The sequence below is a fragment of the Lutra lutra genome, chromosome 4 (assembly GCF_902655055.1).
Source record: "Lutra lutra chromosome 4, mLutLut1.2, whole genome shotgun sequence".
Lineage (NCBI taxonomy): Eukaryota > Metazoa > Chordata > Mammalia > Carnivora > Mustelidae > Lutra > Lutra lutra.
In genome coordinates, this window is record NC_062281.1 from 118654083 (window position 1) to 118681280 (window position 27198).

General features: G+C 37.9%; 1 protein-coding gene and 1 pseudogene across 2 annotated transcripts in view; both read right to left on the reverse strand.

Annotated features, from left to right (window-relative positions):
- The window catches only part of RPAP2 (RNA polymerase II associated protein 2), an 83079-nt gene that overhangs the window by 15274 nt on the left and 40607 nt on the right, over positions 1-27198 (reverse strand). For both annotated transcript variants that reach the window (XM_047725067.1, XM_047725066.1), the window contains one exon: positions 20963-21031. In XM_047725067.1, coding sequence (XP_047581023.1) covers positions 20963-21031 — 69 coding nt within the window. The remainder of the gene's footprint in view (positions 1-20962; positions 21032-27198) is intronic.
- Positions 5959-8860, reverse strand: LOC125097481 (putative transmembrane protein SPTY2D1OS; annotated as a pseudogene).

A 27198-nucleotide genomic window follows, 5' to 3' on the forward strand; every position in this document is an offset into this window, starting at 1 on the left:
ATCCCTGAAGTAACAAAATACACCTGAGCACAGAGAAAGAACCAAAAAAGCCACCCTGAGGAAGAGCTTTTCTTTTTCCACCTATCAACATGGACTGGCTCATGTGCACAGGTAACTACCTCGTGGCACTTTCGTAAGCTGCTGTTGATGTTTTTAAGTATACGGTAAACACGGCTTTACAACTGACAAGGAATTCAGATACTTTAATAGGGTTGGTGGGTGGCTTTCTAAATTGGAATAAATGAATGCGTTTCCCTTGAAGAAATGCCAGTTGTTTTCCCAGTTGTTCCCTTTGTGGCAGGATCTCAACCACTGAGTCAAACATATGAAGCTTCAGTGATTTCCAAGTTTGTCAAGAGATTTTTTTTTCCTTTATGAGACTAATTTGTTGGTCTTTAACCTTTCTGTGAAGTTGCAGTAAGTGTGAACTCCAAGGTTTGGCTTTGTGACTGATGTGACTTTCTTAAGGTCACACAGTCAGTAAGAGATGAGCAAATAACCCAGAAGTACTCCCACTAGTCCACACTTCTAACCACTTATACCACACAAGTTCACATGTCTGATTCATTTTAAGAACTGAGTATACCTTATGATTTCAAAGGCCCACTTGTATATGTTCTTCAAATAATTTCTGAAATCTATGACTGCAAAATAAGATGTGTTAATGAAAACTGACAAGTCTGTTGTTCATAATTAATCTTTTCTCTATGACAGCCAAAAAGCACCTTCCAATACCATTAACCAATGAAGACTTTAGAAGAAAGCTAAGAACTGTCTTAAAGCAAGCAAATCCTAGCAGACACAGCTAAGTCAACTGATTTAGCATAGCTCTGGTACACTAGTAATTGCCCTGGAATGAAGGATAGTGGTTCTCAATTCTGTCTGTACAAATTACTATCACTTGTGGAACTTAAAGACTACATATGTCCACCAGACCAAAGAATTAAAATCTCTGAGTCAGGAATTGATATTTTTTAAAAACTTCCTATGTGATTCCAATGTACAATGAGTGTTGTACTGTAAATTTCTCAGCAGAATAAATTTGAGTAGTTCTGATTATGTGTTATACCTGTTACCTACACAGTTCAAAGAAACCAAATAGCAAAGGAAATGAAATCTTTGCATAAACAGCTAAGTAAGAAAACTGAAGGTAGCAGAGTCTCAAAGAATAGTCTCATCTATAGGAATTTATTCAAGGAAGTAATTATTTCTACCTGAGAGGTTAAGGAACGCTTCTAAGGAGGCAGTGACATTTGAACTGGGCCTTCAAGGCTAGGACAGACAGATATGAAAAGGCAATTGGCATTTTATTTTTTTAAAGATGTTATTTATTTGAGAAAGAACAAGAGAAAGCATAAGAGGGGGGAGGGTCAGAGGGAGAAGCTGACTCCCTGCTGAGCATGGAGCCTGACGCATGACTCTGTCTTGGGACTCCGTCCTGGGACTCCAGGATCATGACTGGAGCCAAAGGCAGTTGTTTAACCAACTGAGCCACCAAGGTGCAACTGGCATTTTTTTTTTTTTAAAGATTTTATTTATTTATTTGACAGACAGAGATCACAAGTAGGCAGAGAGGCAGGCAGGGAGAGAGGAAGGGAAGCAGTCTCCCTGCTGAGCAGAGAGCCCAACATGGGGCTCGATCCCAGGACCCTGGGATCATGAACCTGAGCCGAAGGCAGCGGCTTTAACCCACTGAGCCACCCAGGTGCCCCGCAACTGGCATTTTAAACACAGTTCAGAGTGCTAACAAAGATGTCTGTAGAGGTAAACAGTGCACACAACGTAAGAAAACAAGAGACCGAGTTGGAGATGCAGGTTGGGACCACTTTAAGAGAGCCTTCCATTTCAAGCAACATGACATAGTAGGAAGTGGGGCGTCCCGAGGTTTCTGCCCTAATCAGGATTAAGCTTTAGTGAGATTATTGTTAAAGCTGGAGGAAGGATGGACTAGTTGAAGGAAGAGACACCTGGGAAGGAGAACTGTTTGGGAAGGCTCTGACTGCAGCAGTTTGGGCAAGTAATGAATGCCTAATGTAAGTTAGCAGCACTGGGAAAGGAGACAGACCACTGGGTAAGGGAAGTTACAAAGGCAGGACTCAGCATTGACTTGATAGGGTGGATAAAGACTAGAGAAGCACTAAGGACAAGTCGGCTTTAAACTCTGGGTAATTAGGAAGAGGGAGATGTCACCAAAAGAAATAGAGGACTTTTCAAAGATGAACTCAACCTCAGATAGGAGACTCTGAATTGCTTGAGAAATACCCAAATGGAGATGTCCAACAAAAAATAAAGTTTTGTCTGCAACCTAAGAGAAATATCAGAGCTGAAGGTACAACTTTGGGAAGAGAGCCACAAGAAATGTTTGATTGGGATGACTAATTTCCTTCCTAAAATAACTCCATGATCCTTTACCAATTATATTTGTGCTGATTTCTTTTTTTTTTTTAAGATTTTTTATTTTTTTATTTATTTGACAGAGAGAGATCACAAGTAGGCAGAGAGACAGGCGGCGGGGGGGGCGGGGAAGCAGGCTCCCTGCTGAGCAGAGAGCCCAATGTGGGGCTTGATCCCAGGACCCTGAGATCATGACCTGAGCCGAAGGTATAGGCTTTAACCCACTGAGCCACCCAGGTGCCCCTTGTGCTGATTTCTTAAACTAATCTCTCACCAGCTCTCCTCTGGATCTCTTGCTTCCTTATTCATGATAACTACAAGCTGAGATCAAGGTTACAACCTGCTTTCTCCACAGGGATATAGCAGGATGGCTGAAGAGCCCTGGGTGGAGGGGAGATCACTACCATTACAAATCCATGATCTTTGGCCTCTTCTGGGGCACCCAGGGTCACTTGTCAATATTCTCTGGCCCTGGAATAAAGCCTTTCCCGGATCCTTTTAATGACTATTCTGTTATCAGTATTTTCACTCTCTACCCAACCACCATCTCTTTACTTTTAGAATACAACTCATACCCTACTTCATGAAAACTGAAGTTGTCAGGCATGATTTAAAAAATCTCTCCCTTTGGGGTGCCTGGGTGGCTCAGAAGGTTAAGCATCTACCTTTGACTCAGGTCATGATCTTGGAGTCCTGGGATCCAGCCCTACGTTGGGCTCCCTGGCAGGGAGCCTGCTTCTCTCTCTCCCTCTACCGCTTCCGCTGCATGTGCTCTCTTGCTCTGTCAAATAAATAAAACCCTTCAAAATAATTAAAAAAAAAAAACTTCTCCATTCTACTTACAAACTTATCGATAACCACATTATTCTTCACTTATTTTCTTTCAGTCTCAGATGATATAGTTCTCTCCTGTTCAAGCTATTCCTTCTGACAGTGACCATGGTCCCATTTCGTTGTGCCTCCCCTGGGACCCTGTTCCATGGTATATATCTACCCCTCCATCTCATTCTCAATTTCAGATTATTTTTCTTTACTGGCTCCTTCTCCAGACCCTTTTAACATGCTTAAGTGTCTTTTCAAAACAAACTGTTCAGTCTCTTTCCTACTCTTATGATTAAGTTTCTCAACAGAGAATTCTACATTTGCTGACTCTACTTCCTCATCTTAATCTCAGATATAAGAGTTTATATATTCCTTCCAATTATATAAGAACTTTTTCTTTTTTCCAATGTGCATTTTTCCCCCCTTGAGGAAAAGAATATGTATCTTAATTCCTTTTATTTATTTATTTTTAAAGATTTAAAAAAGTTATTTGTCAGAGAGAGCAAGTGTGAGAGAGCACAAGCAGGGGGAGCAGCAGGCAGAGGGAGAAGCAGGTTCCCTGCTGAATAAGGAGACTGACGTGGGACTTGATCCCAGGACCCTGGGATCATGACCCAAGCTGAAGGCAGACACTTTACCAACTGAGCCACCCATGCATTCCTTTACTTCTACTTTTAATGTACAGTTGACCCCTGAACAACATGGATTTAAACTACATGGGTCTACTTTTTTTTTTTAAATATATAGTAAGGTACTATATTTTTCTTCCAAATGATTTTCTTGATAACTTACCTTATTCTAATAATAGAGTATATATACAGTATATACATATAACATACAAATGATGTGTTTAATCATCTGTTTATGTTATTGGTGAGGCTTCCAGTCAACATCAGGCTATTAGTAAAGTTTAGGGAGAGTCAAAAGTTACATGTGAATTTTTGACTGTAGTGGGGAGGTCAGAGTCCCAGCCCCCATGATATTCAAGGGTCAACTGCATAACCATGTATCTTAATGTATAACCTTAGTTGCAGAGAATTAGTGGCATTTAATTTTATAGTTTTGGGAACTAGGAACATGTGAAAGGTGTGTATATCTCAGTTTTCAGATGAACATTTTTCTCTGCAATGAAACTGTAAGAATACTAGTTATAACCTGGTAACTGTTTTATTCTTAGGAAACATTTTTGCATTGTAGCTGGTTGGCCAATCACTGTAATTATAAAACCTCCATATGACAAACAATATCATAATGTGGGGGCTGAAAAACTCAATGGAAAGAAAAATCTGTAAATAAATGGAACTCTGAAATAGTACAGGCAATTCAGTTACTATAACATGATTTCATTTCCAGTAACTGCAGGTGTTCACAAAGCAGTTTGTAGTAGTTTCCCAAGTACTATTGCTCCACTGGAATTTTCAGTATTAAGCCTTGTGTATATTTTAATATGTCTCGTCCTTTAAGGCAAGAGTATACCTTTTCTGGCTGTACTAAAACAACAGAAAGCCAACTCTCAAACTCCTCATTTAAAATGGAGAGTGGAACAAAACAAACAGCAATAACAAAATATCAAGCCTTGTTTTACCCTTTGGCCTAAAATCTTCTCTAAAGCTATGTAAAAATATTTAGACAAGGAGTAAAACAGAAGCATTTGAATTTTGCCTCCAAGAGCTATGTGACTTTACAGTTAACTAGAACATAAGAATGAGAAAAGTCAGTGGCAGGAAGAATACTGAAAAGGTGTTATGTCTCTATAATAAACAATCTAAACGGAAGTGTTTGAAGACAATAGAGGAAAAACACACTAGGCAATTAGGATTTTGAATTTAACAAATGCTCAATACACATGGGAATAATTTTTTCTCCTTAAAACTTTTATTCAACTTTGCAAGACTAGTTAATAAAATACATTCATAAAACTAGTTAAAGAAGAGTTTGCCTCTAGAGTAAAATTTTCCATTAGGACCCATTAATATTTGATAAATGCTTCCAATTCAACGAACAAATACCAACATGTAAAACATTTAAAGAATTTTCCAGAATACTGTCTGTGATGCACCAGATAAATCAAATATTTGGCACAATACCATATATACTTGGTAATTAATTGCTCTTTAACCAATTCTTCTATTTTATCAGTCCACAGAAGATAAAAGATTAAGTCCATGGAAGGTAAGAGAAAAGCAGTATTTGGAATCAAGTTTTTAAATCAAAGAAACTTTTAAAAAATTTAAATAGTCACTAATTTTATAATTACAGGAGTTAAAAAACAATCTCACATTTACATCTAGCTTTAACTGTTTTTCATTAATTTTATTAAAGATTTTGTAACAATCTATTTGCAAAAAAGCAATGCCAGATTTGGTTAAAAGTAGCGATCCTTTTTAGGCTAAATAGTCACACCCTTATCAGACCATACCCACCCTGGAAAATATGAATCATTACAGAGACACAAGGTCACTGTCCTTCCTTTCACTCATTATTGTAAGCAATTTTTGTTTTTTCCTTTGCAAAGCAATTTTACCTGTGCTACCAATTCTATGTTTAAGTCCATAACATCAACAATAATTTACCCAAGTTGTTTCTATCCATTCATTTGATTTATTCTATAAGAAACAATTTTTTAAAATTATTTATTTATTTGAGACAGAGAGAGAGAGAAAGAGTGCAGGTAAGGGGCAGAGGGAGAAGCAGGCTCCCTGCTGAGCAGGGAGCACGATGTGGGAGCTGGGTCCTAGGACCCTGGGATCATGACCTGAACTGAAGGCAGACGCTTAACTAAGCCACCCAGGTGCCCCTGATTTATTCTATAAATACTGAGTATTTTACTTACTAAGTGCCAGACTGAGTGTTTGGCACTAGGGAGACAAGAGTAATCTAGACAATGCCCTTGGCTGAAGGAGATTATGTTTTGGTAAGGAAATAGTTTTTATCTCACTTACTGTAGACATCTTTCCTGGGTTAGTACTGTTTATGCATTGTCCAACAGCAATTTCTAGAAGAAAGGGTAGCCTCTTATTTTCATGTAGAAATGTGTGTGTGTGTATGTATGAAGTACAGGCATATGGCCCTAGGAATGATTTGTGGGTCATGAAAAATGAGAAGGAAGGGAAGGTAAAAACCATGAATATGAAAAAAAAGTTAAGTCACCAGAATGAAAAATAGTGGCTGTATATAGGTCAAGCTTAGAAATGCTGCCTTACAGCATTAATTAAGAGAATTAATTCTCTTAGGACCTGCAGTGGAGCAGGGTAAGAATCAGAGTAAGTAATAAAGCAATAATATTAACATGGATTTTTGGAAGAAGAAATATACAAGGCTTGGTTCATTCACTTTTGAAATTAAGTAAAGAAGGCAAAATGTTAGCAAATAATACATTCAAGGCAAGGAGAGAGAAACATGTGGAGGAAACAGTGGGAAAGAGAGGTGGGTGACAAGGGTTAGAGAAGAAAAATTAATAGGCAAATTTACCTTTGATGACATTCCCAGTTTCTTCATGGGCCTTATCCTGCCAGTTACCCTGTGTCTTTTTAGTACTCCCAAGTACTCTACCTAACATTTCCTTGCCCCCTGCCACCAACAAGCCCAAGCCTCCACTATCTTGAGAAGTCTTCTGAAGATTTACCATGTCATATCGGGTTATAATTGCTTCCCTCTCCTCTTCTGCCAACCATATGGAGTGGTCAACATATGCTATGTATAGTATCTTCACAACTGTCTATTGCAATAGTCCTTGCAATTTGGTCTCCATGCCTATCATCCTAAAAAACTGCTTTCTTGAAGGTCACCTACAACCACCTAATTGCTGAAGCCACAGCCTTTTTTCAGACCTCATCTTTTTTCAATAGAGGATAAATACCGGGTTCTCAAAAAGGTAGTTACTACTTCTTTCTTTAACCTTATAACTGCTTTGGATTCCTTGGCAACATTCTGGTTGGATACATACCTTTCTGAAGTATCCTGTGCCAAGTAAAGTGAACATATTTTGAAGTTAGACAGTCTGAGTCTCAGGTGTAATCTTGGACAAAGTCTTGGACAAAGTCTGTTTCTTCCTCGGGGAAGTGGGACACCATTACTGACCTTACTATATTGTGAAGATCAAATTAAATAATGCATGTAAAGAATCTAGCAAGGTGGTGCACATAGATGATGTTCAAAAATGTCCACTTTCCCTCTTTCTGCTTTCCCTGTACTGCTAAGGCATCCTTGGCATGGATGCAGCTCTTCCACAGGTTCTATCTCATACTGACTTGGCATTTAACACCCTCTACCTCTGCCATCTCACCATTTCAGTGCCCACTCCAGAGTCTAGGTCTCTCATTTTCCTTACCATTTAAAAAAAAATACTTATTTTAGTAATCTTCCCGCTCAATGTGGGGCTCAAACCCAAGATCAAGAGTCACGTGCTCTTCTGACTGAGCCAGCCAGGTGTCCTCCTTATCATTTTTTTTTTTTAAAGTACATTAACTTTTTATGTAAAATGTGACAAAATAATTTGTAATTACTTTATACAAAACCAACCACAGGAACTATAAAGCTGGTCAGGTGCACTTCAGAGCTATATTACTTTATCAGGATCATCTTTGCTTATTTCTACCAGGGTCCTTCCTCAGGGATACCTATATACCTTCCACATGGTTCTCTTAGTTGCAGATCTTTATCCAAAGACTGGGTCCTCAGTTGTGCCTTGCTCTCCTCAATAGGTTACTTCTCTTTCCACTTCAGAGTTGAAGGAGTGAACTCCAGAAACGTGTTGATGTAACATGCAAATTCAACAAAAATCATCCAGCCAAGCGTGATCATGATAACAAGTAAAATAATGTCCAAGACACAAATATACAGTGAAAGATTATTCACCAAGATCTTGGCAAAGGAGTATCTTCATGAAACTCCTAGCTGGTAGAGGTCTTGCAAGTCAGTTCTAGTCCTTGGCTCCAAAGGATCTACAATGCCCCCCTTTCTGCTTCTCCTCAGGTCCTTCCTATTCCTCTCCTTACAGATGTTCCCACGTTTCCTTCCAGCAAGCTGAATCATGGCCCCTGGGGACTGTCTTCCCAATGGCACTCAAGGTCCACGTTGGGGTGCTGGTCTGATGCGGCACTGGATGTAGGCAGACTCCTTACCATTCTTCAGGTCCAATTCCACATTTTCAATACCTAGTGAGGAACCACCCAAGTGGATAATCTGCCTGAACCTTTCCTATTCCTGAACAGGAAGAGCCTTGGTGCTTGTAGAGCAGGTATTAAACCAAATGCACCATCTCTTAAAATTAGTTCCTCCTACCCATTTCCATAAAGGCACCAGTATTTCCCCAGTCATCTGTCTTAATATAGGCATACTGCAGAGATATAGTGGATTTAGTCCAGACCATTGCAGTAAAATGAGTACCATAATAAAGTCAAATGAATTTTTTGGTTTCCTAGTACATACAAAAGTTTGTTTACACTATACTGTAGTCTATTATGTACAATAGCACTATGTCTAAACCACCTTAATTAAGAAATAATTTAAAAATGCTATCACCCGAGCTTTCAGTGAGTTGTGATCACGGATGATGATTAATAATAATACAATTCAAAATACTGCAAAAATTACCAAATGTGACAGAGAGACACGAAGTGAGCAAATGTTATTTGAAAATAGTGCTGAGGGGCGCCTGGGTGGCTCAGTGGGTTAAAGCTTCTGCCTTCAGCTCAGGTCATGATCCCAGGATCCTCTACTCAGCAGGGAGCCTGCTTCCCTTCCTCTCTCTCTGCCTGCCTCTCTGCTTACTTGTGATCTCTGTCTGTCAAATAAATAAATAAAATCTTAAAAAAAAAAAAAAGAAAGAAAATAGTGCTGAGAGACTTGCTCAATGTAGGGTTGCCACAAACCTTAAATGTGTAAGAAACGTAATTATCCACAAAGCACAACGTAAAGCATAATCAAATGAAGTGTGCCTGCATTTTGAAATCATTTGTTATTCCCTATCCCCCAACACACATTGCTAAACCTTGTAGATTCTGGAGTTGTAATATCTCTTATCATCTCTCTCTCCCATTTAATTTTCTTCATACTCATTTTAGTTCACTGCCTCATTGCTCTTTGGTTAACTACACTATCACTACTGGAGAGTTTGAGAAATCATTTTCATAAACGTTGTGGGCAAGAATAAGAATGCAAGAGAGTACTGAAAATCACTGGAATCACTGACAGCAAACTAGTTCTTTAAGAGGTTTGCTAAGTAAATGAATAGATCGTCTGAGGGGGGTCTGTGAAGTTAAGGAAAAAGAATAGGTTTTTCTGTTTTATTTTTTAAACTTCAAAGATGAATAAGCAGTTATATGCAGGAGGGAAAGAGTCAACACAGAGTGAGAAAGGATGGTTTCCTAATTAATCTCATTCATACATTAATCAATCACTGTCAGCTATTTTTTATAAATCTGTAATTAGGCACAATGCTAAATAGTGGGTATATAAGGGTGAATAAAATCAAAGAACCAGCCCCTAAAATCTTCAAGTTGAACAACGGAGGCAGATATTAATCAAGTAATCATACAATTAAGTATAAAACTGAAAACAAGTGTAGGAAAGGTAAGTGCATGGTGTTATCAAAGCCTATTTGTAAAGTTATCTATTCTAGTCAGGGAACTCACAAAGGAAGAGAGGAAGGAAGAATATTCTGGACAGAAGGAGCAACCAGTGTCCTACAGTGAGGGTGTGATGAGAAGGGCTGAAAGGAGGTCAGTGTTCTGGGAAAGAGAACAAGGTAGGGTGGTGTGAGAGAAGGCTAGAGAAGAAGGGGCTGTACTACTCAGGGCCATATAGGCCACAAGAAGAGGTTTTTTCTTTAAGAGCAGTTGGAAGCTTGTGAAGGACTGGTGAAGGACTGGTAGAAGATAGGATCAGACGTGACTCCAGATCTCTGCAACACTAATCTCCTAAAGTGCAGGTTTCATGATATTAGCAGTCTGCTCAAAACTTAAATGACTTTCATTGTCCACTGAAGTAAGTTTTTCTGCCATGAAAGGATCTATCTCTATGGTAGACCCAACTTTCCAACCATTCTTTCCAGTTATTTTGTTCTCTTCACCAAATCCCTTCTTTTTGCTTTTTTGTCCATGTTAGAGGTACCTCCTAGAATGCCCTCATCCTTTTTTTTTTTTTTTTAAGATTTTATTTATTTGAGAGAGAGTGAGCAGTGAGAGAGCATGCTCAAGTTGGGGGAAGGGAAAGAAAGAGAGGGAGAAGCAGACTCCCCACTGAGCAGGAAGCCTGATGATGTGGGGCTCATTTCAAGGACCCTGGGATCATGACCTGAGCCCAAGGCAGACCCTTAACTGACTGAGCCAGGCAGGTGCCCTGTAAAAGTAAGTTTTATAACAATTGTGCTTACAGAATCCTCTACAATTCATGGGCCTTTTTCCCCTCACTTTTTACATTTTATTCTAGTCTTGTCAGTGAATTGGGATGTCTAGAAAGCTGCTCATGTGAATTTTAGCTTCTTTATTCAGTTCACATTTAAGGAAATTTTTTAAGTGGTTCTCAAATAACATTTTTCTTTTTTACTTCCTACCTTTTTTTTTTTTTTTTTCATTTACTGAAGAACAGATCTCAAGTATTCCTTGATAAATCTTCTTTAACTACATATGGTGGGACACCTGGGTAGCTCAATCAAGTGTCTGACTTCGGCTCAAGTCATGATCCCAGCATCCTGGGATTGAGTCCCACATCAGGCTCCTTGCTCAGAGGGGAGCCCACTTCTCCCTCTGCCTGTTGCTCCCCCTCTTACTCTCTCTGATAGACAGACAAACAAACAAACAAACTAGATATAGTATGGCAACCTGAGTTTCTTTTCTGAGATAGTATCATCCTGTTGTTAGCTAAAGGGCTGATAAATACCTGACTTGTAGCTCTGATTTTTCTTCTTCTTTTTATTATTTTTTTAAGATTTTATTTTATTTATTTGACAGACAGAGATCACAAGTAGGCAGAGAGGCAGGCAGAGAGAGAGAGGAAGGGAAGCAGGCTCCCTGATGAGCAGAGAGCCCAATGCGGAACTTGATCCCAGGACCCTGGGATCATGAGCTGAGCCGAAGGCAGAGGCTTTAACCCACTGAGCCACCCAGGCGCCCTGATTTTTATTCTATCTAAAGAGTTAGTTTAGTCTTTGTTTGTGTCTCTATTCTATGCCATGAAAATCAATATAAGTAGAGCCTATATACGCCAGAAAAGGAAAAGAGACCCACACTTCATTGTAACATCGTAAATATAAATCATTGTAGAAACTGGCATCTACACATTAATTGAAAAGGTTCCAAATATTTAGAAATTTGAATTAAAGCATAGACAACAGAGGTGTATTGAGTAGCCGCTACTGGTAAGACTGTATTTTAGGCACTGTGGGGGATACAAAGAATAAACCAAGCCTCTGCACTCAAAGACTTTACAGCCTGCTGGATGTTGAGGAAAGGGGGAGGTGAAAGTGTGCACAGGTAACCTCAGTAAAAATCAAATGGCAAAAAAGAAGCACAGACTACTGAGAGTTTCAAAGAAGCAAAATATCTCAACTAGAAAGATTAAAAAAAAAAAAAAAAGAGGGTTTCACAGAAGTGTGGTTTGTGATGGGCCTAAAGGATAGAAAGGGTTTCAAGAAATAGAAATGAAAGGATGAGGTGCCTGGGCGGCTCAGTCAGCTAAGCACCTCCCTTCCAGTTAAGTCATGATCCCGGGGTCCTGGGACTGAGCCCCCACATCAGGCTCCCTGCTCACCAGGGAGTCTGCTGCTCCCCCTGTTTGTCTTCATTCTCTTTGTTGAATAAACAAACAAACAAAATCTAAAAAAAACCCCACCCACACACCCCCATATTTTTACATTAAAAACAATCAACATACACATTTTATTTTGCTTTTCACCACCCTAAGTATAATGCTGAGGTACTAAATCACTCCATTATTTCCTTTGCATCCTCAGCTTTGATGTGGAGAGCAATATAATGTCAGCTAATATAATGTCAGTCTGTAATAGAAAGAGAGTAAAAGAATCCTGAGGGGTGTTCCTCCCCTTGACTTAAACGACTACTCCGTAATCTTTCCACAGAAAGAGTGACTAGCTGTATCATTCAAAGAATTTGTCTGCCAAGCTCAATGACTAAGATCATTAAGTAATAATACTTGGGCAGAGTCACCATGGTTCTTTATCAGTAAAATTAAACTGTTTTCTAGGCTAAATATGCTCATCCTCATTGTCTCTTTCAGTAGCCTTTTACACACTGCATTTGAATAACTTCTTACTTATAACATCTCATAGTTGAATTCACACTACTTAATTGACTTAACCTGGATATAGCCTAATCCCTCATTTCGCCAACAAGAAAAATAATGCAAAATGAGGTTAAGAAACTTGTGCAAGGCTATACTGCCTGTGCAAAGGAAAAAAAAAGGATATAATCCAGAATGAGACTGAATTTAGGGTTTTAAAAGCCCTTCCACGGCTAAAGGTAGTCTGTATGGTAAGGGAATTATATTTCATAAAAGTATTGTAATGATTAATAAAAATTACTGACATGCCTTTAAATTGCACTTACTTTAACCTGGACAAAAGCTAAAGTCCCCAAATCAAGAGGCATGTGAGATTTTAACTATTAAGCACTTCCAAGAAAAATAAAGAAGAAAAGAAGAATGTACCATGAAGAAATAGGTCATTATGGGCTTTCTACTTCATAGTTATTATCTAGGAAATGGAGATAAAAACTTTGATTATAAAAGACTATGCTAGCCAAATAAAATGTTTTTCTTATACCAGATGGTTTATGCCCTGATAATGTTTGTATTTAGTGCTTTAGGATTACCTATTAATAAGGAAGCAGGGATGCTTTCCATTGATATTTCTAATTCAAAGCAAACAAGTTCTTTGTAACTCACTTTGTAGTGATATATTACACATAGGTTTGTTTAAAGGGCTGGGCTGTAGTGACTTTAAACTTTATATCTAAATCCTGCTTGTGACAGATCTCTAAGAGCAACTTTGTAGATGAGAGTTGGAAAGCTTTTCTTCATAATTGTTGCTATGTGACAATTCTCTCAGAAGAGTGGCTGCAACTTTTTTTTTTCCCCCCAAAGCTCTAACATTGAAATGGAACCAACCAGTGGTGTCCATATGCAACATTATTTCATTCTTACAGTGCAGAACCCTGAGGCTAGGGATAACAATGCCCCTAAGCCTCTAGCTTCCTAGCCTCCCCAGGCCTGTCCTCTCAGTGATCAGTGAACTCCGTCAGGATGTGAAAATGTCATTGGTAGATACAGAAACTGACTCCTCAAGTCAAGCCTATGACTGGCAAGGGCCAAGTGCTTGCTACCTGCAAGTCACCAGTGCTGCCACTACTGCTGCTGGGGATGAGAAGCAAGAGGGAAATCTTTTTGTTGAGGATCCCTGGTGATTTAATATGTATTGTGGCCTGAAGCTGGGGACTCTCAGCTACTTGTGGTTAAAAACATTAACATTAGGGGCACCTGGGTGGCTCAGTGGGTTAAGCCTCTGCCTTCGGCTCAAGTCATGATCTCCAGGTCCTGGAATCGAGCCCCGCATCGGGCTCTCTGCTTGGCAGGGAGCCTGCTTCCTCTTCTCTCTCTCTCTGCCTACCTCTCTGCCTACTTGTGATCTCTGTCTGTCAAATAAATAAAATCTTTAAAAAAAAAAAGATTAACATTATAAAATTGTCAAAAGTATGAGGAATTCTGAGGAGAAAAAAAAATCACTGGCTTTGGTTAAAATTTAAACAAGTATTTTTTTGTTAGAAAATATCTGGATTCCCAGAGTAAAGTTACTTCAATTTAAAAATATATTTTTCTTTTATAAACTCTCAGAAATGTATGGGGGAGGGGAGTTAGAAATAATTAAATTATTATTTAATCCTCAGTAAACAAATACTTAAACTTCACAATGACAATGGTACTATGATAGTAAACATGCAAGATAAATCCAAGATTTACACAAGAAAAAAAAAAAGGAATTTTATGGATACTGAGAAATCAACAAAACAAAACAAAACCACGCGTGTTATGATTCAGACGTTCAATTTATATGGTCTTATGATTCAACACCACACTCTTTCTGAAAGGGCAGGGGTCCTAAGTAGTTGTTTTGCATATTAAGGAAAAATTCCTAAAACATAACAAATTGATATTACAAGTCCATGAAGATCTAAAATCACTCAAAATAAGCATGTTTAAGTTTTAGAAAAACTGCAAATATAAGCCTCTAAAATGACTACTGGGTATGAGGTAAGAAGAGAAGACCTTTAAAGTTACATCTATGGAGCCCTCAGTGGAAATTTAAAATGGTGAAGCCACCTTGGAAAACAGGCTAGCAGTTCCTCAAAAGATTAAACAAAGAAGCTAACATATGACAGTAACTCTACTTTCAGGTATATATACAAGAGAACTGAAACACATGTTCATACCAAAACTTGTACACAAATCTTCATAAAACAACCTAAATGTCCATCAGCTGATTAATGGATAAATAAAATGTGGTATATCTATAAAATGGAATATTACTCAGACATAAAAAAGAATTAAGTACTGTTATGTGCCACATCAATGAACTTAGAAAACATGTTACATGAAAGATGCCTAACATAAAAAAGGCTATATATTATATCATCCCATCTGTATGAAATGTTCAATATAGGTAAATCCATAGAGACAGAAAGTAGATTAGTGGTTGCTTAGGGGATGAAAGAAGAGGAAATTGGGACTAAGCTAATAGATATGAGGTTTCATTTTGGGGTGATGGTAATGTTCTGGAATTAGACAGTGATGACCATTACATAATATAGTGAATATACTAAAAACGAGTGAAGGGTTCACTTTAAAATGGTGAATTTCCACTGAAAAGAAATAAAAATAAATAAATAAATCAAAAGAACTTCATAGTTTAAAAAATGGTGAATTTCATGTTAAATGAATTTGTATCTCAATAAAAACAATTAAATATAAAAAATTCCATAATTATAAGGAAAAATAAAAAGTTATTTCAATGACCTGCCATTATGGTCTCAACTACTCAGAACCAAACTGGAAACGTTAGAAGGAAGGCCTTGGAATACTTCTGAAAACCAATAAATTTCTAAGGAATCATCTCTTCATTTTTCATGGTATGCTCACAAACTTTCTAAGGAAATTAGTGATGGGTGGGCTAAAAAACCAATCTGCTGAGGCAAAAAGCCTTAGTCACATCTTTCTATTCATGCCTGGTACCCTAGGGATGTGACTCTCCTAAGTGGCTATCTGTATGATGGTTACCTAAAGTGGCTGCCCATATCCAGTGAAGGCTTTTGTTTAGTGATCATGGTCAAGTTGAGCTTATTTAAATACCATTTCTCAGGACTTAACATGCTACTCCCTAAACGATGGGAATACTGAAAGCTTTTAGGGGGAATAAACTATTGCATGGTCTCTGCCTAGGAAGTGGGCCACAGTTCACTGGAAACAGACAGTTCAGATAAATAAAATGAAAGTAGACATTTTTGGAGATGATCTTGAAAGCTTTCCATTAGAGAACATCAAAGGCATTAAACTAGCAATAGCATGTATCCATGTTAGACTACCACAAGTCACCCTACCTTCTCTAAGTAATACAAAGTATTCATCTCCTTTATTAGATAATCAAATCATTCCCATAGAACAACACTTACCCCATTCTCTGGCTACCCACTAAAAGACATTCAACTCCTATGCTACAATTAACCACAGATTGTCATAATACAAAGTAGCAGCTATTTACAAAGATTAGCTTCGGTGGAAAAGTTCCATTTTAAATATGAAAACTTTAAAATGGGAACAGATTCCCATTTCTGGCACGTGGGCCACACATAAAGTAAATTAGGCCTTAATTAATGTGTTTCTCTACAGTTAATTGCTTCTCCATAGCCCTCTATATGGTCTCCCTTTGGCTGCTAGTCCGGATCTTTCTCTAGACTTCCTCAGCTCTCAGTCAACATCTACAGAGTCCCCTCTTGTGTTATAGGCTGAAATATAATGAGAGGCCAAAGAAGACTGGGAAGATGAAGAACAAAGGGAAGAGGAAAAGGAGAAAAGGGATCATGCTGACAGGGGTGTCCTACGGCTATAAAATCTTCTTAGAATACCAGTCAAAATTTCCCAAAGAAACTATACTGAGTACTGAGACCATGATGAAAAGCGATTGTACAGTTTCTGCTTTTCCTCTATTAGGAGAAAGATGAGAATTATGAGGAATATAAAGACAAATAAGGAGGTATCACAAAATGTACTTTAATGTAATTATTATGCTTGCTAATTTGGTATATAAACACATCAAAATTATATAAATACATTAACTAGCTTTACACAATAGAGTATACAGGCACTAAAATATTTATAGAAGACTGTCTATATATTTAAATACATCTTTATGAAAAATCATGCATCAAGACTATGGAAAGAGGCTAATACTAGAGTATTTGTGGGAAAATCAGATTCAACTCTATTATTTCGACATATAGTATGTAACAGTAAAGTCTGATAAAGTTCAACTAAGGTAAAAAAAATTACTATAAGCAAGTGCTTAAGCAATAACACCAATTACCGGGCTCCTTTACTGCATTTCTAATGAGTTATTAAAAAGCAAAAAAAAGGGGGGCACCTGGGTGGCTCAGGTGGTTAAATGTCTGCCTTCAGATCAGGTCATAATCTCAGGGTCATGGGATGGAGCCCCCAATTGGGCTCCCTGATCAGCAGGGAGTCTGATTCTCCCTCCCGCTCAACCTCTATCCCTCCACCTTGCTTGTTCTCTCTCTCTCTCAAAAAAAAAAAAAAAAAAAACCAAAAACCAAAAACAAAACCTTTAGAACAAAACAAAACAAAAAAATACTGGGTCAATTATCAGTGTTACAGATGTTCTATGTAAGGAGTACTTCAGGATCTTTGCTAATTATAACATTTATTAAATAAATATGAAAGGACTAAGGGGAAATTAATTCCTTCACTGTTAAATAAATGTATACTGTTGAAGCTCTGATTTAAAAGGTCTTTCTGTGTGCTCTTGACAACTACTTAAGGTCTGAATACAAAGGATAAATATCCAAAAATGTTGTAGTCATATAGGCCATTCGAGTCATATGGAGAAATCTAAATGAAATGGGAATAGGTCATGATGTATTTTTATATAAAAGTATATTTCATTGAGGGACGCCTGGGTGGCTCAGTTGGTTGAGCAGCTGCCTTCGGCTCAGGTCATGATCCCAGCGTCCTGGGATCGAGTCCCACATCGGGCTCCTTGCTCATCAGGGAGCCTGCTTCTCCCTCTGCCTCTGCCTGCCATTCTGTCTGCCTGTGCTTGCTCTCTCTCTCTCTCTGACAAATAAATAAATAAAATCTTAAAAAAAAAGTATATTTCATTGGGAGTGCAAAGATGAAGTGTATAATTTGATTTGATCAATTCCTTCCTCAGATTATATGGGTATAGAGTTCCCATCGGTACACACTAACAGATTAAACATTGTGGTTTAAATTTTTCTCATGTTAATACATCTGTGAAATTGCAAGGGAAATTAGGAGGAAAAGATGATATGCCACAGAAACACCAGATTTACTATTAAGAATACAGATGTGAAAATTCAAGAACCAGTCCTCTTTCATTCTTCTGGATTGCCACATTTTGCTCAAAATATTGATCTTTTTTCCCTCTAACAAGAGTTAAGACTGGCGCCAGTATAGCAAAAATGCTAAGAAAATGTATATTTTCTAAGTAGTTCTCGAGAGGAATTTTGATACAGCTTTCCTACAGTAAACAAGTGCTAATAATAACAAAACATTGCAATGTTCATATACAAAGAGTAGTAGCACTGTTATACAATACTTAACATATTATCTCTTTATATTCATCTACAGTGACTGAAACTGCCATTCAGAATCTTTTTCCTAGCTATAAAGATTTAAAAGAAGTTTACTTTTAACATGAATTCCAGAAACAACGGCAAGTAATGACTAAAAAAATTCCACTGGAAATTTGAAAGTAGATGCAAAGGTTTTCCAAATCATAGAATAATTATTAAAAAAAAAGATAATCCCATGTATGTCTATGTTCAATCTTAGCAGCAATAAATTAAAAGGCTGAGGAGGGTGGTTTTTGTTCTACAAGTATGTGTATTTTACTTCCTTTCTCCTTTCATGTGCATGTCTCTTTGGGTGTCTAAGGTCTCCATATTTTTCACTGTGCTTAAGATTCTTTATCCAATGTTGGCCTTCAAGCCTGCTTTTTCTTGCAACAACAACAAAATGCCTTTCCCAAAAAGTAATGGTGAACTCTAAGTGGGCAGAAAGAGAGCTACAAATATGAAGTATAATTATACTTTAGAGAAGTCAATAGGATTAGTATTTAACTAAGTATTTTAATTTTATCCCCATCTCGTAAAGTAATTTTACTCTAAAAGAATAAAAGGACAAAGCTGAGAATGAAGGGGCTTACGAGTTCAGCCAGAGATTCTTTGGGGGAAGAAATATGAAAGGCTAAAGGGAACTTTCTGAGAAAAGAGGAAGTAAATAATACTGGGACAGGAGACAAAAGTCTTAGAAGTTGATGACCAAAGAATAAAGGGATTCAGTCCATGAAGACATAGAAGGTGCAAATGCAGAATGGAAGGGATCAGGAATAACCTGCAAGGAGGGCCAATGGCAGAAGTTATAATTTTGAGAAAATAATATCTGAAAGGCAAAAACCAAGAAAGTTTCAGCAGACTTGGTGTCTACAGTGACCAAGGATTTTAAAAAAGAAGTCAGAGGAGCCCTAACTGGATAGGATTTTAGCTGTGCAGGCAACAAAAGGACCAAAGACCAGGAGAAAGATGGACAGATCTAGCTATGGGTTAATGTATAATGAAAGAGAAGGATACAAGGTGAATGACAAAAGGAACTAGTCAGTGTTTACTGCTACCTCAAGACTGACCACATAATGTTCAACATGCAATACAAGTAAGATGTGTGCAGTCTGTTTCTTAACTTCAATGAAGTTACTATTTTTATGGGTCATTGACCCTTGAATTAAGAGGTTCCCTATACTATATCCAAAGTTAGGGAAGTCAAAAAGTGTCTAAGAGGATTAGCAAAGCTTTCAATTTTTTGTGCCACATGGGGGCCTTTATTAAAATCAAACACTAGAAGTTTATTTTTGTGTGGAATAATCACTTGAAATTTTAATGGCATACTCAGTAAGCAGCTGCTCATTAAGATAATATTTCCAGTTACTGGCTTAGAAAGCAAGATTCTGAGATTACTGCTTGGCACAGGTCTGTGACTTGTCAACCAAAAAAGTTACTTCCTCTTTACAATAATGAATTGCAGAAGTACAGTTAAACAGTTATCTATGAGGGTTTATTGGCAGGCATAGGATATGGTGGGTGAGCAGAGATACTGATATTTTTTTCTGCTAGTGACCAAAATATTTATAAATTTCATAGACTGGAAAGAACTTTCTAAAAAATTAATAAGATCTGTTTCACAAATAACCAATTCAACTGGAAGACTGAATAGTAGAAATGACAAAAGATTTGTTCTTATGGTTGATAAAAAATTTATATCAGGGCATTCAAGTAAAGTTATTTTCTGTGTTCTGATTTAATGAATCATGTGAGTTGTATCTGGCTGGGTGACACAGATGCTGGCTCACTGAAGCCTACTCTAATGCCTCCCAGCACAGCCTTCCTTGGGACAGTGAAGCCAGAGCAACATGTCAGACTGAAGAAATATCAAAGAAAGAGAAAGCAGGGCTGGAGATGCTATGAGGTTGGCTCATAACACTTCTTGACCTGTGTGTCCAGTAAGTATTCAATGTCCTATGGGCTTCATGACCTAACAAGCACCAAGTAGCAACAGTAATGCAGTAACGAATGGTCCTCAAAAGAAGACTTGCAATTTAAGCTGAAAAACACTACACTTACTAGATGGTTTTAACCCTACTGAAAGGCAGCTTTAGAAACCACTAGTGATTTCTTAAAAGGTGAATGAGTATTAAATGTTTTATATATGCTTGTGTAGTATCTACTTTAGTTCCTTTACACCTGTCTGATTTTAAAGATGTGTATTAGTTTGGATATTAAAACCTTTCCAAAGCTATTAATAATAAAATATGTTAAAAAATGAAATAGCATTAAATATGTTGGTAAAACTACAGTTATAAATAATGAGACCCATTCAATGTTAAAAAAATACCTTTTTTTTTTTTTTTAAGATTTTATTTATTTATTTGACAGACAGAAATCACAAGGCAGAGAGGAAGGCAGAGAGAGAAGAGGAAGCAGGCTCCCAGCTGAGCAGAGAGCCCAATGCGGGGCTCGATCCCAGGACCCTGAGATCATGACCCGAGGCGAAGGCAGAGGCTTTAACTCACTGAGCCACCCATGCGCCCCCCAAAAAATGCATTATTAAAAATGAAATTAAAGGACTATTCCATATATATTTCACATGGAGACGTTCTCCTCTTTCAAAAGATAACAAATAATATTTGTGAAGAAAAAGGCCCTCAGAAGAAAAGATGGTAAAAAAGATAAAGAGAATAATTAAAGCTTATCAAAATATTGGCATATCGCTTTACATGAAAGTTATTTCATCACATACTAAAGGAAAGCAAGGCACAAAATAGAGGTACATTTTCTAAATATGCTTATAAAATCAATGAATAACTTGGTTTTTCCCTGAATAAAAATTCTATTTAGTATTTAGAATTAAAATCTAAAGGAGTACTTACAATGACAGCAACACCACAGCAATTAAGGTCCACTCTGCAGGTTTGTGTATAATATTTCTATTTGTTAATCTGTAAGATAGAAAGATAAAGTTTACCAAAGAATTGTTACCTTTAAATACACAAACCATCTATTTTTAAATAAAATCAGACTTATGACATTATGTGTTAAAGAGCACTATTTTCTATTCTTTTTATGTTTGATAGGAGTCAGCAGTATAAAACTGTGGCTTAATCTTCAGCAGCTGATAATGACCATCATTTTTTTTTTTAAAGATTTTATTTATTTATTTGACAGACAGAGATCACAACTAGGCAGAGAGGCAGGTGGAGAGAGAGGGGGAAGCTCCCTGCTGAGGAGAGAGCCCAATGCAGGGCCTCGATTCCAGGACCTGAGCTGAAGGCAAAGGCTTCAGCTCAGGCTGAACCTGAGCCACCCAGGCGCCCCTGATAATGACCATCTTAAAAGAAAGTGCTCCAGCTCCACTTCTATGTATTTATAGCAATTTATAACAATGTTACTGTTAGACATGATGGGGATATAGGAACAATATGGGCAACTAAACCGCATGGTTTATTAAAATATACACAAACAGTTCCCTGTAACCATTATCTTCTATAATTTCCCCCAATCAATTTTTTCATTTAAATTAACAAACTAATAGACAATTTCTAATTTTTTTTTTCTTTTTAAGATTTTATTTAGTTGTTTGACAGACAGAGATCACAAGTAGGCAGAGAGGCAGGCAGAGAGAGAGAGGAAAGGAAGCAGGCTTTCTGCTGAGCAGAGAGCCGACGTGGGGCTTGATCCCAGGACTCTGAGACCGTGACCCGAGCCGAAGGCAGAGGCCTAACCCACTGAGCCACCCAGGCACCCCGACAATTTCTAATTTTAATTCATCTTTTGCACTTTCCTACCTTGTGGTAGGTTGGCAGCAGGCACCGAAGGGATGTCATAATCCATAATTTACAGTAAGAGTCGACAATAAATTATAAGACTAGGTCTTTAACAAAAAGAGTTTTATGATACGAAGGGGCACCAGCACCCCAATGTTTATAGCAGCAATGTCCACAATAGCCAAACTATGGTAAGAGCCCAGATGTCCACTGACAGATGAATGAATAAAGAAGATGTAGTATATATATACACAATGGAATACTACAGCCATCAAAAAATGAAATCTTGCCATTTGCAGTGGATGATGGAACTACCGGGCATTATGCTAAGCAAAATAATTCAATCAGAGAAAGACAATTATATGATATCACTCATATGTGGAATTTAAGAAACAGAACAGAGGATCACAGCAGAAGAGAGGAAAAAATAAAACAAGATGAAATCAAAGAGAGAGATAAACCATAAGAGACTCTTAATCACAGGAAACAAACTGAGGGTTGCTGGAGGTATGGGGGAGGGAGGGATGGGGTAACCGGGTGATAGACATTGGGGAGGTTATGTGCTATAGTGAGTGCTGGTTATTATATAAGACTGATGAATCACTAACCTCTACCTCTGAAACCAATATTACATTATATGTTAATTAACTGAATTTAAATAAAAAAACAACTTTTAAAAAATTAAATTAATTCTAACACTTAGCAGTTGATAACAAAATACACTGTAGTCAACTTAGTTTCTCAAAAACCATTTGGAAAAACTGCTCTTAATAAAAAAATGATATAAAATCAGTAAGAAAAAAAAGACAGCCAATGATATCTGATAAAGGACTGTTACCCAAAATAGACAACACTTAAAATTTAACAATAGGCAAACAAATAGCCCAATTAAAAAATGGGCCAAACACCTTTACAGACATCTCACCAAAGATAAACAAATGACAAACAGGCAGATGAAAAGATGCTCCACTTTGTATCTCATAAGAGAACTGCAATAAAAAATGAAACTGAGATACTGCTATATACCAATCGCAACGGTCACAATCTTGAACATTGACAAAACCAAATGCTGAATCAAAATCCATCCACAAGAGTCGTACATTTGCTACAAATGATAAACCTACACTGACATCATTAACACATTGGTCAAATGTTTGGCTCTGTAGCAAATGTTTGCTCTGTGGAGCAACAGGAACTCTTACTCATTGCTGACAGGAATGCAAAATGGTACAGCAACTTTGGAAGAGTTTGCCGCTTTCTTACAAAACTAAACATACTCCACCATCTGATCAGCAATAATGTTCCTTGGTGTTTACCCAAAGGAGTCAACAACTTATGACTATAAAAAACCTGTGCACAGATCTTTATAGCAACTCTATTTACAACTTCCAAAACTTAGAAGGAACCAAAATGTCCCTCAGTAGGTGAATGGAAAAATAAGCTGTGGTACATCCAGATAATGGAATATTACTCAGCCCTAAAGATCTGCATTATCAAGCTGCAAAAAGACGTGGAGGTGCTTTATTTTTTTACAGATTTTTATTTACTTGTCAGAGAGAGAGCGAGAGAGAGAGAGAGAGAGAGAGAGCACGCATAAGCAGGGGGAACGGCAGGCAGAGGGAGAAGCAGGCTCCCCACCAAGCAAGGAGCCTGACATAGGACTCTATCCCAGAACCTTGGGATCATGACCTGCACTGAAGGCAGACATTTAACAGACTGAGTCAACCATGTGTCCCAAATGGAGGTACTTTATATGCATATTACTTATGTGAAAGAAGCCAGTCTAAAAAGGTTACATACTGTATAATTCCAACTATATGACATTCGGGAAAAGGTAAAACTATGGAGATGGTAAAAAGATCAGTGGTTGCTAGGGGTTGTGGAATGGGGGTAGGGAGAAGTAGCAAATAGGTGGAGCACAGAGGTGCTTTAGGGCAGTGAAAATACTGAATGATACTATAATGATAGGTACATGTCATACAGTCATCCAAACCTATAGATTATATAATACCAAAAATGAACTCTAATGTAAATGGTGGACTCTGGGTGACAATGATGCTGTCGATGTAGCTTCATCAGCTGCAGCAAATGTATAACTCTAGTTGGGAGGTTGCAAATGGGGGAGGCTACGCACATGTGGGGACAAGGAGTATTACAGGGAATCTCTCTGGACCTTTTTCTCAATTTTGCTATGAACTTAAAACTGCTCTTAAAATATAGTCTTTAAAAAAAACCCAGCCAATAAACAAATAGACAAAGGATATAAGCAGGCAATTTACAGAGGAGGAAAGCTGAACAGTCAGTAAACATTTGAATAAGAGTTTAATTTCACCAGCAAACATTGAATAAGAGTTAAATTTCACTAGTAATCTGGAAAACTAATATAAAAGCAATAATTCACTCCATCACATGGCAAAAATAAAATACTGATAATACCAAAGTTTGGTAAGAATATGAATAGCATTTTTAACCTACTTGATGTGAGCAATCAAACAACAATTTGGCAATATCTAATAAAGCTGAAATGCTTATGAACAGCTCAACTATTTCACTTCTAGATAAAAACCCTAAACAAAGTCTCACATGTTTATGGAGATATGTATAAAGGTAGTTAATGTGCTTGTAATAGGAAAAAAATCATAAATTGTGGCATTTTTATGGAATGTTGAAAAGTCAAAATGATGAATGAACTAGACTTACGTATTTTGCTCATCATAATTTGGAAGATAGCAAGTATGGTATCACATTATATAACTCAAGAACAGACAATACTCTATTATTTATGGATACACAAAAGTAGAAGTATAAAAACAAAGACTAGAAAGACATGTATCAAATTCACAGTATCAGTTGCTTCTGGGGGAGGAAAAAAGAATGGATTGGGAAAGAGAACAAAGGGGAATTCACGTCAGGGCCTTTGCATTGGTTATTCCATTGCCTGAAACTATCTTCCCCAGGTAAGTTTTCTTGCCACCTTCACAATAAGGCCTATCTGGACCACCACATTAAAAAGTGAAACTTCTGGGGGCACCTGGGTGGCTCAGTCAGTTAAGCATCTAACTCTTGATTTTGGCTCAGGTCATGATCTCAGAGTGGTGAGATTGAGCCCTCTGTAGGGCTCTATGCTCAGTGGGGAGTCGGATGGAGAGTCTCTCCTTCTCCCTCTGCTCACATGTGCATGTTTTCTCTCTCTCAAATAAATAAAATCTTTTTTTTTTTTTTTTTTTTTTTAAAGATTTTATTTATTTATTTGAGAGAGAGACAGTGAGAGAGAGCATGAGCGAGGAGAAGGTCAGAGGGAGAAGCAGACTCCCCATGGAGCTGGGAGCCCGATGCGGGACTCGATCCCGGGACTCCGGGATCATGACCTGAGCCGAAGGCAGTCGTCCAACCAACTGAGCCACCCAGGCGTCCCAATAAAATCTTTTTTAAAAAAGATTTTATTTATTTATTTGACAAACAGAGATCACAAGTAAGCAGAAAGGCAGGCAGAGAGAGAAGGGGAAGCAGGCCCCCCGCTGAGCAGAGAGAAGGATATGGGGCTCGATCCCAGGACTCCAGGATCATGACCTGAGCTGAAGGCAGAGGCTTTAACACACTGAGCCACCCAGGCACCCCTCAAATAAATAAATCTTAAAAAAAAAAAAGGAGTGAAAATTCCTTCCACTTCCCATCCCCAGACTCCTGACTCCATTATCCAGCTATATATTTTTTTCTCCTATTCCAGTTATCACTTTTTTTAAAAGACTTATTTTATTTACAACAGAAAGAGTGTGTGTGGAGGAGGGGAACACAAGCAGACTTCAGGCTGAGCTCAGAGACCAAAGCATGGCTGAAGCCCAACATAGGGCTCAATCCCAAAACACTGAGATCAGACCTGAGCTGAGACCAAGAGTCGACATTCAACTTACTGTGCCCCTCCCAGGCACCCTTCTACTATCACCTTCTAACATATATAGTTATTGTTTACTATCTGTTTGTTTTTTTGGCCTGTGGCAGGAATCTATATGTTCTTCACCTATTTATTTCAGATTGATTTCTTGAGTGTTCAGAAAAATTTGATATTTATCTAGCTGTGTTTGAGGGATGAGGCAAGCATAGTGGTCCCCCTACTACTCTGCCATCTTAACTCTTTTCTCATCGCTTATTTATTCCAAATGCCCAGAACAAGGTAGGCATTCAATTAATTTTTTCTGAATGACTGACTTAACCTTTAATATTTTCTTTAAAAAATATACATCTGGATCAAATATTACAAAATATTAATATCTATTAATTGAGTAGAGAATATGTGTATCTTTATTACATTAATCTGAATTTTTCCCATAGTTAAAATGTTTTACAAAAATTTAAAAAGTCCAAAAGATATAAAGTACACTATAGTGGTTAAAAATTCTGACAGAGGGGCACCTCGGTGGCTCAGTGGATTGGGCCTCTGTCTTCGGCTCGGGTCGTGATTTCAGGGTTCTGGGATCGAGCCCTGCATCAGGCTCTCTGCTCGGCGGGGATCCTGCTTCCCCCCACCCTGCCCTGCCTGTCTCTCTGCCTACTTGTGATCTCTCTGTCAAATAAATAAATAAAATCTTTTTTTTTTTTAAAGATTTTATTTATTTATTTGACAGAGATCACAAATAGGCAGAGAGGCAGGGAGAGAGAGAGGGGGGAGAAAGCAGGCTCCTTGCTGAGCAGAGAGTCCGATGCGGGGCTCAATCCCAGGACTCTGGGATGATGACCTGAGCCGAAGGCAGAGGCTTTAACCCACTGAGCAACCCAGGCGCCCCAATAAATAAAATCTTAAAAAAAAAAAAAATTCTGACAGACACATGGGTTTGATACTCAGATCTGTCACTTGGCTGTACTTGGGACACATTTAACAGCTCTGAAACTTTTTTTTAATTCAATAAAACAGGAACAACATACTACCTACCTTGTAGAGTTCTTGTGAGGACTAAATGTACAAAAGACATCCATGTTGCCAAATTCAACGGACCTTTCTCAGTCCTCATCTTAACCTATTAACAATATTTGACACAAATGATACTTCCTTTCTCCTTGGGACACTTTCTTTATCTGCTTTCCACCTGCTTGATTTCCCTCCCTTTCACTGGCACTCTTTCTCTGACCTTCTGATTTTGGATAACTCCATGGCCTCTGCCAGTGGGTCTCTCATTTCCTCTATATATGCTCCTTCCCTTGGTGCTATTATCAAATCTCATAACTTTAAATATTAGATAACTTTGTGCTGATAGCTCTCATATTTATGATTTCTAGCCTGGACCCTTTCCTTGAATTCTGGACTTCTATATCTAATGGTCTCCCTGACCTTTCCACTTGACTATGTA